The 18,802-nt window shown below is 58.3% G+C and overlaps 3 protein-coding genes across 3 annotated transcripts; 1 reads left to right on the top strand and 2 right to left on the bottom strand.

Annotated features, from left to right (window-relative positions):
* The first annotated feature begins 2,472 nt into the window (after positions 1–2,472).
* Positions 2,473–7,590, top strand: GFAP (glial fibrillary acidic protein). Its single transcript, XM_074163061.1, has 9 exons — positions 2,473–2,945; positions 3,621–3,681; positions 4,462–4,557; positions 4,639–4,800; positions 5,761–5,886; positions 6,099–6,319; positions 6,533–6,576; positions 7,165–7,250; positions 7,549–7,590. Exons 1-9 carry the CDS (start codon positions 2,473–2,475, stop codon positions 7,588–7,590), a joined length of 1,311 nt encoding a protein of 436 aa, XP_074019162.1.
* Positions 7,591–10,660: 3,070 nt separating this feature from the next.
* FAM187A (family with sequence similarity 187 member A) lies at positions 10,661–11,905 on the bottom strand. Its single transcript, XM_074163060.1, has one exon. It carries the CDS (start codon positions 11,903–11,905, stop codon positions 10,661–10,663), a length of 1,245 nt encoding a protein of 414 aa, XP_074019161.1.
* A 2,063-nt stretch (positions 11,906–13,968) lies between these two features.
* On the bottom strand, positions 13,969–18,795 carry DNAAF19 (dynein axonemal assembly factor 19). Its single transcript, XM_074162959.1, has 3 exons — positions 18,534–18,795; positions 16,185–16,317; positions 13,969–14,619 (listed from the first exon to the last, which is right to left on the bottom strand). The coding sequence occupies exons 1-3, from the start codon at positions 18,674–18,676 to the stop codon at positions 14,149–14,151; spliced, it is 747 nt and encodes a 248-aa protein (XP_074019060.1). The 5' UTR covers positions 18,677–18,795; the 3' UTR covers positions 13,969–14,148.
* Positions 18,796–18,802: the final 7 nt, after the last annotated feature.

The raw sequence follows: 18,802 nt of genomic DNA, 5'->3' as shown, positions 1-18,802 counted from the left end.
GGGGAGCGGGGTCACCGGCTCCTCCTGCCCTACTTTCCTGCCTGGCAGCAGCAGGTCTCGCCTTTGTCTTCTCAGAGGCTTGGAAGCTTCTAATTAAAACTTCCAGCCCGCTCCCGGTTCGTTTGTCTCATTAAGAGGGGGCCAGGCAGGAGGAGGGGGGAGGGAGCCCAGCTCCGTGTCCCCGCAGCCGCCGGGAGTGACAGTTTTCCCGGCTTTGATCCCGGCTGCGTAGGAGCGGGAGGAAAATCAATCTCTGGGGAGCGGCGGGGGCTGGCGCAGGACCCCAAAGCCCCCGCGCCCCCGCTCTGTCCCCAACCCTCCCTGCCCTGCCAGGGCTGCACATCCCAGGGGACCTCAGAAGGTCTGTGGGGATGGCGGTCCCCTGTCACCGTGGGCTGTCACACAGCACGTGTCCCTGGGGATGTCACTCTTCTAGCAGGCTGGGGACGCCAAGTGTCACGTGTGGGGTACGGATGTGCCCCAAACCAAGCGTTTCTGTGGGCAAAACCCTTTCCCCTGCTGGTGACACTGGGCCAGGACAGCCGAGGGGACACGGCGCTGCTCAGCGTGGGGACAGGGCCGACTGGGGACAAGGAGCTTCTGAGGATTAAAGGGGATGTGGCAGCAAGTTGTCCCTCCATGCTGCCCAAGTGCCACCAGTCCCACCGGTGTCACCTGCCAGTGGCTCTGGGTCCCCACAGATTGCATCTGAGGGGACACGGTTGTTGCCACAACCCTCCCCGACTGGCCATTGTTGGTGGCCCAGCGATGGTGGCCGTGTCCAGCGGAGCCTGGCCAGTGTCCCCGTCAGGGAGCCTTTCCCAGCCATCGGCTGCCATCTAGCTGCCAGCCGGCGAGGCCTGTCCCTGTCCCCGCAGCGTCCCCGACAGCACCTCAGGGACCCCCCCAGTCCCCCAGCTTTGTCCCCACCACCCTTTGGAGCACCCACCGTGTGCTGCTCCCTGGGTGCCACCACGTGTCCCTTATGTCCCCATGTCCCCAAAACACCCCCATCGCCCGCCTGGGCTATCCCCAAGCACGTTTTGTGGCCAAGACACTGCGGCTGGGAGGGGACAGTGCTGGTGGTGGCCCCGTGCCCGTCACCGCTACCGTCCTGGATCCGTCCCCCGTCTTTCCCGGCAGCGCGGTGGCCCTGGCACAAAGGCACCCCGCGGCTCTGCCGGGCAGTGCCGGCTCCAGCATCACACAAAGCCCCTTTCACCAGCCCTGGCACCCGGCCCCCGCCCGGGGAGAGGTCCCAGCCCTCATCGCCCCCCGCCACAGGCCAACGGGCAGCAAAGACCCCCCCAAACTCATTGCATGTGTCACCGGTGACACAGCCACGCACAGGCAGGATCGGGCCCCCCGCCCAGTGCTGGGAAGGGGACCCGGCGTCCTGAGCACCGGCCGGGCTCCAGCGGCCACCGGCCAGCGCTGTCACAGACCCACTGAGGTGGAAAGGACTTTGGAGGCTTCAGCCACTTAATTAGCAGCCTGCCTTAATTAGCAGCCTGCCCGCGCTGCCAGGCTGCCTGCGACGTGTCTCGGCCCCGCTGGGGCGACCGGGCTTCGGTGGCTGGTGCTGAGCTGCGGGGGCTAGTCCTGGGGGATGTGGCACGGGTGGGTGTGCACACATGTGTGAGCATGTGTGCATGTATGTGCACACGTGTACAGCAGGATGGCCACACGTGTGCATATTGTGGTGCACGCGATGGATGCGTGGCAGGGCGGGTGCGTGTGTGCAGCTCTGTATGTGTGTGTGTGTGCACACGTGTTCAGGGAGGGAAAGCAAGCACGCGTGTACATATCTGTGCACAATACTTGTGGGCACACATGTAGGCAAGCGTGTGTGCATTGCACATGGCGTGTGTGTGCACACGGGCATGGAGGGATGACTGTGCAAGTGTGTGTGTGCTTGGACACGAATACACACACGTGTGTCTCTAGGCGCACATGTGGGTGTGCACGTGTGTTTGTGTGGAAGCCTCCTCATGGCTGTGTGCGCAGGATGGGGGGCTGTGCACACACAGATACACACCAGCTGCATACATGGGTCTGTATGTACACCTTTGCACACGTGTGTGTAGAGGGGAGTGTGTGCGTGCGTGGCAGGGTATGTGCACAGCATCGCACCCAGCACCCACGGTGTGCCGTGGCCCCGCACCCAGCCCCTCGGTGCTCACGCAGCACCCACCCCCGGCTACGCTGTGGGTGCCGGTGGCCACCACTGTGCCTCCCACCCTGGCGTGTCCCCCAGCCCCCCCGGCTGCAGCAGAGCCCAGTGGGGGCAGCGGTGGGCAGGGGGCCATGCCGGGGACCAGGCTGGGTGCCAGGGTGCATCCGTGCCCGCCGGGCACCACAAAGACTGGCTTTTGTGCTGGCCCTCTGGCTCCCTGGCCAGTAGCCAGGGCTGGGGGCCCCCTGGCTCCATAAAACCCTCCGGTCCAGGCACATCGCGCCCATTCCTTCGGCATGGAGAGCCAGCGGCTGTCCTCCTACGGCCGCCGCTTCGGCCCCACCATCCCCGCGTACCGGGTGCTCCCCGCCAGCCCCCCAGCCCGGCTCCGGGCCCCCCATGCTCGCAGCACCCAGCCGGGACCCCGTGTGGGTGCCCGCCTGGGGTCGAGCAAGATGGACTTCTCTCTGGCGGCGGCGCTCAACTCGGAGTTCAGAGAGATGCGCACCAATGAGAAGGTGGAGATGATGGAGCTCAACGACCGCTTCGCCAGCTACATCGAGAAGGTCCGGCTCCTGGAGCAGCAGAACAAGGTGCTGGTGGTGGAGCTGAACCGGGCACGGGACCAGGAGCCCTCCCATCTGGCCGATGTCTACCAGGAGGAGCTGCGTGACCTGCGGCACCATGTAGAGCAGTTGACCACTGCCAAGGCCCGTCTGGAGATCGAGAGGGACAACCTTGCCGAGGACCTCGGCAACCTCCAGCAAAAGTAAGGTGCCACCCTGCTTGGGGTAGTCCTGGAGACCAAGGTGGCCACCAGAACCAGGATGATGGTGGGGACCAGGGTGGGGATGGGAACCAAGGTGGCCACCAGGAGCAGGGTGGCCCCAGAGACCAAAGTGACCACCAGAACAGGATTGAGAGTGATCACTGGGGTGGGTGTCAGGGTGACTACTAGGACCAGGGCGACCACTGAAATGGGGACCAGGGTGGCCACTGGGACCAGAGTGGCAGCAGGATGGCGATCAGGGTTTTCCTGGGGACCGGTGTGGTGACAGGGACCACAGTGGTGGCAAGGACCAGGGTGACTCCTGGGACCAGGGTGAGGACTGGTGTGTCCCCAGGGATCAGGATGGCCACTGAGACAGTGACCTAGAGTGGCCTCTAGGATCAGGGTAGCCCTGGGGACCAGGCACTGGTGGGGACCAGGGTGGTGACAGGGACAAGGTGGTGACAGGGAGCAGGGTGACCCCAGGAACAGTGTGGGCGGTGGCGGGGGTGCGGGATGGGCACATGCACTGACACGGGGTGCTGGTGGTAACGGGCTGCGTCAGCCGGGGGGAGCCTGGCTGAGGGGCTGAGAGTAACGAGTGATGGTGCTAATGAGTGACGGTGTTAATGAGTGACGGTGCTAACGAGTGACGGTGCCTCTGCTCCGGCCAAGGCTGCAGGAGGAGGTGACCCTGCGGCTGGAGGCCGAGAGCAACCTGGCTGCCTACAGGCAGGTGAGGGCAGGGGACACCCCCATCCTGTACCCGGGGGGCTCAGCCCCCTGATCAGCCTCCTGTAGGGATGGGGCTGGGATGGACAGGGACCAGACAGAAACAGGGCAGGGATGGAGTGGGAATGGAAAGGGATGGGGCAGAACTGGAGCGGGGATGGGGCAGGGATGGGGAAGAACTGGAGCGGGGATGGGGCAGGGATGGGGCAGGGGTGGAGCGGGGATGGGGCAGGGATGGGGCAGGGATGGGATGGGGCAGAACTGGGGCAGGGATGGAGCGGGGATGGGGCAGGGATGGGGAAGAACTGGAGCGGGGATGGGACAGGGATGGAGCGGGGATGGGGCAGGGGTGGAGCGGGAATGGTGCAGGGACGGAGTAGGGACGGGTGGGGGATGGGGCAGAACTGGGGCAGGGATGGGGCAGAACTGGGGCAGGGATGGAGCGGGGATGGGGCAGGGATGGGGCAGGGGTGGAGCGGGAATGGTGCAGGGACGGAGCAGGGATGGGTGGGGGATGGGGCAGAACTGGGGCAGGGATGGGGCAGAACTGGGGCAGGGATGGGGCAGGGATGGGGAAGAACTGGAGCAGGGATGGGACAGGGATGGGGCAGGGGTGGAGCGGGAATGGTGCAGGGATGGGGCAGGGACGGAGCAGGGATGGGATGGGGATGGGTGGGGGATGGAGTGGGGATGGGGCTGGGATGGGCAGGGCCAGGCAGGAGCAGGCAGCCCAGGAGGGAGCAGACCCTGGGGACGGTCCCTCCTGTCCCCGCTGTGGTGTCAGGATGTGGACACTGCCACCTTGGCTCGACTGGACCTGGAGCGGCGGGTGGGGACCCTGCAGGATGAGATCGCCTTCCTCCGCAAGGTCCATGAGGAGGTAATCCTGCTCGGGGAGGTCCCAGGGCTCGGGGGGTCCTGGGGCTCGGGGCGGGGCCGGGCTGACCCCCTGTCCCCCCAGGAACTGCGGGAGCTGCAGGATCAGCTGGCCCAGCAGCGGGTGCACGTGGAGGTGGACGCGAGCAAGCCCGACCTGACAGCCGCCCTGCGCGACATCCGCAGCCAGTACGAGGCCATGGCCGCCAGCAACGTCCAGGAGACCGAGGAGTGGTACAAGTCCAAGGTGAGTTGGGAGACAGTCACCCAATGGATGGGTGGCCTCCTGGGGTGTCATCTTCTCAGGGGTGGGGTTGACGCCCCTGGGGTTGGATAGCTCTGCTTGGTGGTGGATGTCCCCTCCTGGGTTGTCACCATCTCAGAGCTGGGGTTGAGCAATGCAGGGTTGAGTGGTTCTTCCTGGTGGTGGTGCACGGGGTTTGGCATCCCCACTGTCCCTGCTCCTATCCCATGTCCTGGTTTGGTCCCCTTGGGAGTAGATATGTGTCCCTCATGGTGAGTCCCATAGGCATGGTCCCAAAGGAGTTGTGTTCACAGTGACATGGCCCACGTGCACCATCCCACAGGAGCAGGGACACATCTCCTGTGACATCCCACAGCACCACCCCTCCCACCTGCAAAGTGAGGACATGTCCCCAGCAGCACCTGCCATCAGGGATGTATCCCGTGTCCACTGTCCCACCACCCCAAGGGAGCAAAGACATTCCTCCACGACACGTGCCATCAGGCACATGCTCCACATGCACTGTCCCTTCCACCCAGAGAGCCAGGACACGTCCCTGCACCATGTACCATTAGGGACACATCCCGTGTGTGCTGTGCCTTCCATGGGCGCTGGGATGTGGCTCCAGGACATGTGCCTTTGGGGATGTCCCATGTGTCCCTTCCTGCTGTGGGAACAGGGATGTGTCCCCAGTGCCATGTCAAGTGCACATCCCATGTGCATGGTCCCCTTCGGCCACAGGAGCAGGGATGTGTCCCCAGGGACACACAGCACTGGGGACACGTCCCATGTGCACCGTCCCACCACCCTGCAGTAGCAGGGATGTTTCTCCACATGCCACATGCTACTGGGGCCACGTTCCTGCCACAGAGCAGAGCTGGGTCATGTCCCCATGCCATGTGCCACCGGGACACATTCCTGCTCCGCGGCCCCATCCCATGGCACGTGTGTCCTCCCCCCCAGTTCGCCGACCTGACGGACGCGGCTGCCCGGCACGCGGAGGCCCTGCGTGCGGCCAAGCAGGAGGCCAACGAGTACCGGCGCCAGCTCCAGGCCCTCACCTGCGACCTGGAGGCTCTGCGGGGTTCGGTAGGTGACAGCCATGGGTTGCAAGGGGCGGGGGACAGCCTCAGAGAGCTGCCACCACCACAGGGTTCCCTGGCACCGCGGTGGGGACCACCACCCAAAGCTGGGGGAATGGCTGGTCCCCAAGGATGGGAGCTGGACGGGCACTGTGGAGAGCCCCTAGCTCCTGGGAGAAGGTGGCCGTGGAGGGTGTCACCTCCCTTGTGGCCCCCCAGAATGAGTCTCTGGAGAGGCAGCTGCGGGAGCTGGAGGAACGCTATGCCCTGGAGACGGCCGGCTACCAGGACACGGTGGTGCGGCTGGAGGAGGACATCCGCAGCCTCAAGGAGGAGATGGCCCGGCACCTGCAGGAGTACCAGGACCTGCTCAATGTCAAGCTGGCCCTCGACATAGAGATCGCCACATACCGCAAGCTGCTGGAGGGCGAGGAGAGCAGGTGACGGCAGAGTGGGGGCTCCATCCTGCCCCTCTCCCCTCCCTGGCCATGTCCCAAACCATACCCAAGTCCTCATGGTCCCTCTGGGGTGTCCGACCTGCCTGGGGACTATCCTCCAGCCCTCCTGTCCCAGCCCTGGGAAGGGCTGAGCTGGTGTGCACGGAGGCGGAAGGATCTCGATGCTCTTCCCAACACCCCTCATTGCTCCTGCAGGATCACCATCCCCATGCAAAGCTTCTCCAACCTGCAGATCCGAGGTGAGGCCATGGCCACGCGTGGGGCAAAAGCAGGAGTGGCTTCTGGGGGCTCCGTGGGAGGAGGCACCATCTTGGTTGTCCCTACCCCGTCCAGAGGGACCAGGATGTTTTCCACCAAATCTCAAGGAACCAGGACTCCTGGGTTCTCCCAAGATGGTGGGAGAAGTGTGCCCACATCCCCAAGGCCAGTGATGTCCCCAAGGCCAACTGTGTCCCCAAGGCCAAACCTGTCCCCAGGGATATGCCCAATCACATCTGAAAGCCACCCATGTCCCCATGGCCAACCATATCTCCAAGGCCAAACATGTTCCCAGTGCCAACTGTGTCCCCAAGGCTAATCACATCCCAAAGCCAGCCGTATCCACAGTGCCAGCTGCATCCCCAAGGCCAGCTGCATCCCCAAAGGCCAACAATGTCCCTGAGGCTAACAGTGTCCCTGAAGCTGGTCATGCCCCCAGGGCCACTGTCTCCCATGGATCAGGGTTTTCCAGTGCAACCTGTTCGCTTTGGGACCCTTCCCTTGAGCATGGCTGGAAGGGCTACACCCTGGCCACCAGGTCACCTCCATGTCCTGGCCATGTCCCCTAGAGACCAGCCTGGACACTAAATCCGTGTCAGAAGCCCATGTGAAGAGGAGCATCGTGGTCAAAACTGTGGAGACAAGAGATGGAGAGGTGGGAAGTCCTCATCTGTGTCATCCACACTGCCTCCCCTCCACCCCACCCCCCCACAGGGTGTCCCCAAGGGGGTCACTCATCATGCACGTGGGGGCCACCATCCCTCAGCCCGCTGGAGGATCCTGGTTAGGGATCAGTGATCCCAGTGCCCTGCCAGCATGGAATGAGCCGGCTCTGGACCATAGTGGAGCTGAGCCTGGTGGCTCATCGAGAAAACTCATTCAGAGCCCAGGCAGACTCAGCTGGGGAGGAGACCCCGAGCCTGGGGTGATGGTCCCTCTCCCTCTGCCTCCAGGTGATCAAGGAGTCCAAGCAGGAGCACAAGGAGGTGATGTAGGGCGGAGGAGCTGCAGCAGCCACATGCTTGTAGCCGTAGCTGCGTAGGTCCCATCCAACGCTGCGAGGGAGCCCACGGCTGGGCAGGGGTCACAGGAGGAGCCGGCGGTGCTTTGGTGGGGGGCATCGTTCTCTTGCCCACCCCTTGCCTCTCCCACATCACCCCCTGCCCCAGGGACCCCCCCGACACCCTGTTTGGGGCCAGCTACTGGCGAAACACCCATCCGACTGGGCACTGTCCCAGGGAGAGGGTCCATCCTGTTTTGATCTCCATGCACTGGTTGGACAAGACAACGGTGCCAAGAGCATCTCTCCCTGCATCCCACCTCACTGCCCACTCCCTGGTCCAGGAGGCCACCCCCAATCTCCCCAGTGCACCCAGGCCCTGGGCATCTTTGGGGGGGTTGCAGGGTGCAAGGTACCGGCTGCTGAGGGACGTTTCTTTCTCACCCAGCATTGGGTGGGCTTAGCCAAGAGGCACAGCAGGAGGAAGAGGAGGATGGAGAGGCAGGGTGCTGTCAGGATGGTATCAAAGGGTGATGAAATGGGTATAATGAGGGGCTCCTGGGGACGCTGAGGTGTCCAGGGTGGTTTGTGGGGCTGGAGCAGTGGTGGGCACAGCGGGCTGGGTGGCCTCATGGGCTTCCCCTGGGCTACGGGGCTGTTACGATCCCCAGTGGGTGTCCGCCTCCAAGGTGTCCCCATTGCTGTGGTGGGGAAAAACAGCTCCGAGGTGCTTGTGGTGAGGGGTGACCCATGGCCGTGTGCCTGGCCCCTCGCCCGAGGGGGTCCCACGCAGGTGAAAATGGAGAGGAGAGGAGTGAAGAGGAGGAGGAGGAGGGTGTCAGGGCACCCACGGGTGCTCTTGGAGCAGAAGGTGCCTCTTGTGACCCAGGAGTGACGCGGGAGGATGGACCGAGCCATTGTTGTCCTGTCTGTCCCACTTGGGGTCACACTAGGAGCTGGGATAGCAGCTGGGACTGCCCCTGCCACAATCCTAGCACATGGAGCCCAAGTCCACCCCCCCCGCCATGGGCATTCAAGATGGGGTCGGAAGAAATCCCTTGACCCTGGGCTCCACGTGGCCCTGTCTCCCCATCCATCCCCTGCCCAGACCAGCACAGGCCACCAGTCACCCAAGGCCATCGCCCAGCCCAGTGCCCGCCCGCAGCCCCCCTCCCCACCTTCAATTTAGCTACTGGCCACAAGCGAAACCCGCTCTGATGCCACCTAACGCAGCAGCAACCACCCAGCAGCACTTCTCCTGCCCCATAAGCCCTTCGGGATGAGCACACGGGATGCCACTGGGGTGCCATCCCCCTTGTCCCCTCTGTCCCCCTCGTCCCCTGGCTGAGGTGCTGAGCATGCTTTGCAGCTAACAACTCCAGAAAGGCCACTCCCAGGGGCAGGAGACTTGGGTGCCACCCAGGTGTGGCATGTGGGGTGGGATGGTGGTGGCCCAGGGGGGCTCAGTCCCCTGCGAGCAGACTCTGGCTGGAGCTTTGCAGCCCACGTCGCTACTGAACTAACGCACTAACGCCCGCGGCAGCTGGAGATGACAAATAAAGCTAATGCAAGCACCGTGCTTCCACGGTCGTGCCCTCAACCCGCCCGTGCTGTGGGTTATTTGGGATTAGCCGGGGCGGCCAGGCCCTTCGGGAGCCCAAACTGAGCTTGAACTGGCCAGGGGACGCATGCCCAGCGCTGCATCCCAAGGCATGGCCAACATGGGTCAACATCCCTAAGGGACGGTGACGTGGGGAAGGTGGGTGAAGGAATGACCCCTCCAGTGCTGGGGGACGGCAGTGGGGTGGGAGAGATCCCCTTCCCGGGAGGGGAAGCGGGGATCTGCTCGGGGTTCTCCATCCTCAAACCAGCTCCTTTCCTGTACAAACCCAGGCTGTGGTTCCTGGGAAGCTCCTGGGATGGGCTGCAGCTTTTGGGACTGATCACAGAATCACAGAATGACATGGGATTGGAAGGGACCTCTGGAGACCATCCAGTCCAACCCCCTGCCAGAGCAGGGTCACCCAGAGCAGGTTGCACAGGAACGCGTCCAGGGGTTTGAATGTCTCCAGAGATGGAGACTCCACCACCTCTCTGGGCAGCCTCTTCCAGGGCTCTGATGGAGGATTTGAGATCCTACACACCATCCACATGGTTCAAGAGCCTGAGCATTGCTGGGACCCTCAAGGCTGCCCTCCTGGAGAGCAGGATTTCTCCTGGGAAAGCTGAAATCCCCAAGCCATGTCCTTGAAAGGAGTGGAGATGAGCCCCATGGGGAAGTCCTGCTCCATGCCCAGGAGCAAGCAAGTGGTCACCTAAACCCTGTAGAGACGCCATTCTCTTTGGAGGAGCTGCATAATAATTTTGTCAGGCATAAATATAGACTCACAAGTCTGTGCTGAGTCAGGTGAGTTAAAAAAACCAACCAAAACTCAGAGACATTTCTGAAGAAAATCACCAGATTAATTTGAAAAATATTTTTTTTCCCTTAAAAAAAATGAAAAAAAAAGTTTAAGCCAAAATTTTAAAAAATGGGTTTGCTCCAGCTAAAGAGCTCAAAGGACAACTGAACATTTTGAAACGTTGGCACTCAAAGTTCTCAGCAATGAAAAAAAGTAAAAAAAAAAAAAAAAAGGTAAGAAAACCAAGAATTAATTGGATTAAAATAGTTTGGTGGATCCTTTTAGCAGCCTCTTAGAAAAACAGCTCTAATAAATCACCGATGCGGTTTGAGAACTCTGTAGAGCTTGGCCAGAAGATCTTGCACCAACTCCAAGTATTCTTTAGAAAGGGACTATATTGAGCTGAAAACCCCACCGCAGGCCAGGGGCAGAGCCAGGGACAAATGGTGGTGGTGTGACAGCCCCTCCTGTCCCACGCAGTCGTGCCAATCTGCACCACGGGGAGTTTTCCACATCGGTCTTCACCGTCATGCTCTTGACCCAAAAGGGAGGACGAGCGGGCGCCGGCAGAATTTTGATTTCTAATGGTGAAAACATTAGAAATGTCTAACAGGAGGGTGGTCCGAGGTGTAAGAGTGACCCCGTGGGGCCATGGTGGAGGTACTATATCCTGGCAGGGGAGATGAACGCACGCCGGCAGAAGCGGCACAGATGGATGATAACGAAGATGATGCTGATGAGGATGTAGCTCAGGCCAATGGTTTTGAAGGCAAAGATCGTCTCAGGATCGTTGAATGTCCGCTTGTACTTCTTCTGGTAGAACACGCTGAGGTGGAAGGCAGCGACTGTCTTGCCCTCATGCCAGCAGAAGTAGGTGCCTTCATCGCTGAGTTGGACCTGCCGGATGTGCAGGTGGTTTCCGTGGTCGATGAAGACCCGCATGGTCTTGTTGACACCGATGAGGTAGTGGGAGCGGTAGAGCCGGACGGAGTCCTTGTCCCAGGCCACAGCGTGCTCGGGTCGGGCTCCTGGGCACTTGATGACCAGGACGCTTCCAGCAACCTGCTTGTGAAACTGCGTGGGGATTTGAGCTATCCAGGGCTTCTCACCCAGCTTGGAAATGACATTGGAGATGGGCTGCATACCTTCCTTGGAGGCGTCCTCCTTCAGGCAAGGGGTCAGGCAGCTTCGGATGGCCACCTCAGGTCTCCGGAGGTGGACAGCACGCTGGAAATGCATGGGGACAGCCCTCGAGCCACAGGATGTGACATTGGGCACGGCAGTGCGATAGCGAGGGTGCAGCTGGGCGCTCCGCATGTAGCAGAGCCCGATCCGCCGCTGCTCACCTCTCACCCCACAGCGGTCACATCTGGTCCAGTCCCAGAAGGTGGTGAAGAGGCTGAAGAATTTATCTGTGAAGTTGCCCTGGACATGCTGACCCCTGTCCAAAAAAGCCACTGTGATATGCTTGGTGGACTGCACGTCCACATCGTAGCCATAAAAGAAGTCCCCGTCCTTAGTGCCACAGAGGTAGTGGCCCGAGTCCGTCACCTGGGCTTGGAAGACAATGAGACTGAACATCCGGATACTGAAACGCTTCAGGATGTTGCTGCTCACGTTGATATGTTCCGAGTCAACAACCACGGTGCCGGCAAAATCTGTCAGGACCGTGGTTTTGCGCCTGTCCATGCTCTTCTGGAAGTACCAGACGACAGAAGAGACCTCCTGGGGTTTGCAGTTGCAGGGGAGCTCGAAGGTCATGTCAGCCAAATAAGCAGCGTTGTCAAACATCAGGAAAGCGGGACAAGCCATTCTGTTGAACACATCTCCTTTCTCTTCAATCGCAAAAGCATGGAGAACACCTACCAGGCAGAGGAGAACGGCGGCTCCCGGTAGCCTCCTCTCCATCATGCCGGGTGGTCTCTGCAGGCAGCAGAACCGACCCGGCCACCGCGTCCTCGGCAGGGACGGCAGGAACCCGCGCGTGGGGGTGGCAGTGCCGGGCAGGGATGGTGCACACACCAGCTCGCTCAACAACGATGGGGTTTGCAGATGACACCCCCGCCCTGCAGTGCACGTGGCTGACAGCAGGGACCAAACAGCAGCTGAAATACCCCATCTCAGCTGAATACCCACTGGGAAGCACTCTGTCCCACCCCGTCCCCCGGGACATGGGCTCTAGAACCTCTGCTCTGTCCCAGCTGCTCTAGAGCGTTGTTGGCTGTGCCCTGGACAAGAGCAGGTCGTTCCTGCAGCACGGCCGCAGAGGGAAGATGCAGCGACGGAAAACGTGGTGGGACCAAGGGAACCACCCACTTCTTGAAAGACTCGTGCGGTAAATGTTAATTATTTCTCTGATCCCTCTGACCACAATGAACCCAGAGAAGAACATCCTCTGACCTCTGAAGCCCAGAAGAGATTTCAAACACGGTATTTAGACCATCCTCCCTGTCGTTTCTCCATGGGTTTGTGGGTGGGTTCACGGGTTTGCGTGTGAAAGCCTCTCCACACAGGTCATGTTTGAGATTCCCTCTCTCTGAGTGATCGAGCGAGGCTTTTTGTTCACAAACCCCTTGCTGGACAGGGTTGATGTCAGGAACCAGCCCTGGAGGCCTTAAATGCATCTCTCCTACAGCAAAGGTGAGATATTTGCTCCCCACTGACTGTGGCTGGACTTTCAGCTCAGCTTTTGGCCCTTCTTGAGCAGATGCTCAGATCAGACCATGGGATTTCAGATTGGGAAATTGATCCCAGCTGGTCTAACAGCCCGTCCTCCCATAAACATTCATCCAACCTCTCCTGTACTTCATTTCTCCTGAGTTTTCTCACCAAACCATGGGGATTTTGTCCTTCCCCAGGCGATAGGGATGCAGCAGGCTACTCCCATCCTTGACATAGGATATGAGTGCCAGCCCTGAGCCTCGGGACTGCTGAAAGCACTGTGCCTGTTCCCACCAGAGCTGTAACTCGTGCCAGGGCTGTTCCTGCATCAACATCCTCCATCCTGACCTTGGGAAACTCCAGGATTATTGTTGTTTTGTTTAAGACCCCAGCTCTCAGCTATCTGCCAGTCCTCAGGTTTGCAAGCATTAGGCAAAGGCAAGAGGAACGGCACCCACAACAGATTGCAGGGACACAGATGTCCCCAAGAGAGGTGTCACAAAGCCCAACATTCAAGCAACAGGCCTCAGGGAAGAATCAATCAGGTGCCTGGTGGTTTCTCCCTGGTGGGAGAGGGGTGGTTATATTCTGCCAGGACGACTCTACCTTTTGCTCCTCTAGCTCGGTTTTGCAACAAAACGGACCTGGCAGTTGTTTTTGGGCTGAATTCAAGGGAGCCTGAGCACTGTAACGTACACTGGGCTCCTCAGCACACTTGGGAGAAGCTTGAGGATCCTCCCAGAGCAGAATTGCGAGAGAGCTTGGTGGGTAGGTGCTCAGCTGTGTCATATGAGGGCATCTTTGAGGTCTGCAGCCAAACCAGAAAGGCTACTCAATTTGAACACGGTATTAGGCAGTCCTGGAGAGTCTCTTTGTTGGACTGATACCTGCCAGTTCCTTCTGAATTTCAATTGATGTGGAATTTCAGCAAATCAGACAGTGTCTGAGATCATAAGACCATGATAAGGTGACAGGATCTCTGAGGTTTACTTCATGCCTTGCTGGTTGGGGTAGAATAATAATAAAATAGCTGGTTGGAACAATCCCAGATACCCCACCTTGCACAGTATTTCCACCTCCATCTGCCCATTTTACCTTCAGTGGCCGCACAGTTAATTGATTACATATTTTTTAAATCCCCATAGTGACAACGGACTGAGATGAAAAAGGTAAGGGACTATCTGGGCTTTGGTTTCTCTTTCAAAAATAGCAGCCTAGTTTTTCTTTCCCTCACTTTTCTCCTCATCTAAGAGATTGTGACAGAGCAGTTCTGTGAGGACACCCTGCCCCAGAGATCACAGCACAGTCCTCTCGGTAACTAACCTTTATTTGTGCAGAACTATTGCCCCGGGAAGCTCCCAGGTACAGAGGAATGTACAGCAACGTCCAGCAACGTACCCATTTATCTGTCTTGGACGGTCTGATGCTGAATTCAAGCTTTGAGCCTCTTTTGCCCTCTGTTTCTGCACGACCTCGGTGCTTTTGCTCCTTCAGTTGACCTGGTAACATTTCATCAGCTCCATCACTATCCTTTCCTCGGCTTCCTTTGGCGAGCTGGTGTCCGTGAGGTGGGCTTCCCTCTCTGCTTCGCAGCTGGCCAGTCCGCTGGGATGGCCAGTGGCCCAGTAGTCCTTGCTCATGCTCTGCAGCTTCCTAAACAAATCTCTGCTGCTCTCCTTCTCCGACTCACTCAGAAGATCCACATTTAACCTGAAGCGCTTGGTGCCCGAAAGGCTCTGTAAGACCTGAAGAACGACATCTCTGTCTTCACGACAGACGTTCTCTGCCAGCACTGTCAGGAATTCACCCAGGAGGCCAAAGCCCAAGTCAGCCTGAAAGATTCTGCCCAAGGCCTTCCCTCCAAGTCCAAGCAAAAACTGGTATTTTTCTTTTCCGGTTTTTAAGCATCTGCGCCAATCTCTGTAAAATTCGGCAGAGGTTCCGGGCAGTTGATCCAGCTCCTGAAGGAAAAAATAGTTAGCAGTTCCTTTTGTTTTGTTCCCACTTGAAGATTTTTATTTCCCCCCACACACACCTCCCCTGATCAACCTGTGGATGGCTGAGATGTTTTTAATCCAGGCTTTGACAGCACAAAGGGTGATAAAGCTTGTGAGGTGGCAATGCATAAAGACAAAGAAATACCAGGTTCCTCAAGCCCCATAGAAATCAGAGAACTTCAGGGGAAAATAATGGAAGAATGGATGAGATATGAAGCCCAGCATGGACAAACACAGACCAGTAAAGGTGTAGCCCCAACCCTAACCAGAACCAGACACGGTGTCCAGTCCGGATCCACCATCACTGCTCAGGAGGGATCTCCTGGAGACCAGGGTAGCTCAGTGTAAACCTCTGCTCCATCGTGAGCACTGTTAGGGGAATCAAAGGAGTGAGGAGATAAAAGATATGAGATGTAAACCCCAGAAAACATGCAGATGGCCCTAACACACTGTCTCGTCACACACTGCCTTCGTACGGGTGTGTGGCAGAGAGCTTGCACTGCAAGAGAGAGCCAAGCTCAATGTGGCATCTCCAGATAAAAGGAAATCCTGTTTTATACAATATGTAATTGAACTGCTGAACTCATCACCGCTGACTTAACTGACGCACAGACTGAAGGAGGATTAAGATGTTTAGGCTTTTATACAGATAGCGAGAACAAGGCACAGCAACATCAGGCTGTGTCTAAACACAAAACGGAGAAGCCCTGGAGATCAGAGCCCCAGCGCTAATGGGATTAGGAACAGAATTTGCTCTGGGGAGATCACTGCGCAGTCCAAGAAAACACAAAGCTTCCTAGAAGAGTTGCAAAAGGATCTCATAATAAACAGGCAAATGAAATTGTGTCAAAAAAATCCATGAGAAAGATCAAGTCCACGTCCAGTGAGCAGGACTCTCCTGTGTGGGCAGAGTCCACCGAAGGGGACAGGACAGATGTCACTCAAATCACAAATGAGCTGGATAGAAAATGTTTAGTCACTATTTCCCGCATCTGAAGAAGCATCCAGTGAACTCATCAGGCAGCAGGTTTTAAACCAAATAGCACTTTTCCATATCATGCATAATTAAACCACAGGGTGAAAAAGACCTGGCTACGTTTGCCGAAGATCGGCGGTCGGTGGCTGTTAAACGTGATGCTCCAGATGCACAGCGCTGGCTCCCGCTCTCCAAACTGCAGCCAGCTGGAAGAGTGCGGTCAAGGGAGGGCACTCTTCCCCAAGAATCTGTTACTGGCCACCATCAGAGGCGGGGTATTGGGAGGTCTGGTCCGAGGCTGTGCAGCTGGTCTTAGATTCCCACAGGGTTGAAGCAGACTCTTCTTGAAGCAGCTGGTACAAGCTCCTCTCAGACGCAAAGTAGGGGCCAAGACTGAAACCTGGTTATCTAAACACCAGTGCTCCTGGGGACTTCAAGGGCTTGCTCACATCTAGAGACATTTCTGAATAACTCTCGCATTTTAAAATAATACCCAAATTATTCTGGAGTAATTTCTACATGTGGACAAGGTCCTGGAAAGCGTCTCCCTCACCTGGGGTATTTCCACATCGCTGGCTTGCGGGGCCTTGGTGTGGGCTGCACAGGGATTCCACAGCACGTTTCTCCTCATACCCATCTTGTCCTTCTTCTCTAGAGGCTTCAGGTGTGATGCCAGCACAATGTTCCTGCAGGCAACAAGAAGGGGATGGGATACTTACCAAGATCAAATACTTTGAGGCTTCGAGCTTCTTCTCTGAGGCTATTTCTGAGTTGGGCCACATGTATCATCCAGAGAAACCTGGACAGGCTGAAGGAGTGAGCCCATGTGAACCTCATGAGGTTCAACCAGGCCAAGTGCAAGGTCCTGCACCTGGGTCAGGGCAACCCCTGGTATCACTACAGACTCGTGGATGAAGGGATTGAGAGCAGCCCTGAGGAGAAGGACTTGGGGGTGTTGGTGGGTGAGAAGCTCCACACGCCCCGGCAATGTGCGCTGGTAGCCCAGAAACCCCCCGCACCCTGGGCTGCATCCCCAGCAGCGTGGCCAGCAGGGTGAGGAGGGGATTCTGCCCCTCTGCTCCGCTCTGGGGAGACACCCCCCAGTGCTGCCTCCAGCTCTGGGGCCCCCAGAGCATAAGAAGGACATGGAGCTGTTGGAGCAGGGCCAGAGGAGGCCACGGAGGTGGCACTGGGTGGGCTTTAAGGTCCCTTCCAACCCAAATCATGCTCTGATTCTATCAAACAAGACTGGGATTCAAATGAGATCATGAAGCATCAGAGATGGGTCAGAGGAAAACAGAAGATGTTGCATGGGACACTTGACAGGCACATCCTCCTCACACACTCAGAGTTAATCCAGTCATCAAGACTCACGAGACAGTGATTTCTCTGCAACACCGTGGTTCCTCCCAAAACGCAGGGATGGCTGGCGCCCCAGGAGCTGGGCATTTCCACCCAACAGTTCCTCCAGAGCTAGAGCCTGAGGAACTGGCAGGATGTTGTTTCCTCCTGCCTTTTTCTTACTGTACACTGAGGTTTCTGTGGCTTTGGGAGTTCCAGAGGAAAATTCTTACCCTAAATTCTTACAGCACCTTGGGACTGTTTCGTAGCTTGCAGCATGCTGAGCAGGTACGTTTTTGAGGATTCATTTGAATTCAGCATCTTATTACACTGATATCTGTGACTTAACTACAGCAGCCCGGACTCAGCGGCTCATGTGGTTCCTCGCATCCCATGCGATAAATCCCTGCAGTTTGCCCTCCCAACAACTGGCAGGAGATCTTTGAAGGGGTGCAGGTCTCTGCTCCTGTGCTAGCGTGGGCTACGTGAGTGAAGATGCTGCACCCACAGAGAGCTGCTCCGCTACCTCCCTCAGATTACTTCCACTGTTACCAATACACTGATAAAACAGCTTAAAATCACTCAGGAATCCTTTCATAGGACTGGCAAGAAGGCTGGGGGAGAAAACACCATTCTAAAGTGTTTTCCTGCCTTTCAGGGATCAGACAGCACAACCGAATGCAGGCAGAGATGAAGCAGTGAAAGGAATTTGATCTAGTCTCATATAAGTCTAACAAGGGGTGGGCAAAGTCCTGGATCCACCAACAGATCCATCTGTGGATGTCAAGGGACAGGGACTTCCCCAGACGGATCTATAGGTGGATTCAGGACTTTGGTGGGTGGTAGGAGTGCCTCCGTGGAGCATCCCTGCCATCCCCGGGCCACAAACCTGCTCTCAAACCACCTTGGGAGCACGACCATGCTGGATGGGGTGCACGGGGACACGTCACCCTCTTCTTCTGCACCACTGCCATGGCATGGGGTGTGCGGGGAGGAAAGGGAGGGCAGGGCAGGCCGGTAGGGCTTGGAGGGTGGGTGCTGTGCCTGGAAATGTGGAGAGAGGACACCATGCCACCCCACTGCTGGTCCACAGCTTGGCCACCATGAGGATCTGCCCCGGAGCCAGCTGTTCCAGGCAGGAACAACTGAGATCTCAGCCCATACACATCAACCTGATGATTTTTGGGGGGCGAATCTTAAACAAGGCTGAGTTTCCGTCCCACCAGGGCTCTGTGCCACACAGTCAGGGCCTTTTCGGGACCCCCGAAGGCTGGTTTGCTGCCCCGCCAAGATACGCTCATGGTCCCCTGGAGCAGAAAGCACAGATAATCAGCTCAATCCCCTCTCGCAGTAAGGTTTGGGCTCAAAACCTGCTGGGTGACCTTTCTCTTGAGAGGTCCCAAAATGGGAGCTTCAAAAGAAGGAGCTCCAAAACCCACCCGTGGGCTGGGTCAGCCCCATGGCTCCCAGCACTGCGCAAGGTGACAGTGTCAATGAAGCCCATTGGGGTAGGGAAGGACCTGAATCCTGCCCCACCCGCCCTGGGCATCCCCCACCGGACCTGAACTCCTGGTAGGAGGGGACGCGCTGGCGCAGGGCCCGCAGCTTGGCCTCGTTCTCCCGCTCCCGCTTCTCGTCGGCCGCCACCGCCGCCCGCAGCTCCCGCTCCAGCACCGCAGGGTCCAGGGCCCCGTCCACCTCCATCTCGGCCCCGCCACCCACCGGCAGCGCGGGGACCCCTGAGGCCTGTGGGGATGTGGGAGGACATGGGAGACCGGGCCACCCCTAGGTGCAGGGGGACCCCCCTCCTGTCATGACAGCCCTGCCGGG

This window comes from Numenius arquata, chromosome 23, assembly GCF_964106895.1.
Source record: "Numenius arquata chromosome 23, bNumArq3.hap1.1, whole genome shotgun sequence".
Classification (NCBI taxonomy): domain Eukaryota; kingdom Metazoa; phylum Chordata; class Aves; order Charadriiformes; family Scolopacidae; genus Numenius; species Numenius arquata.
This window is presented reverse-complemented; position numbering and strand designations above follow the sequence as displayed.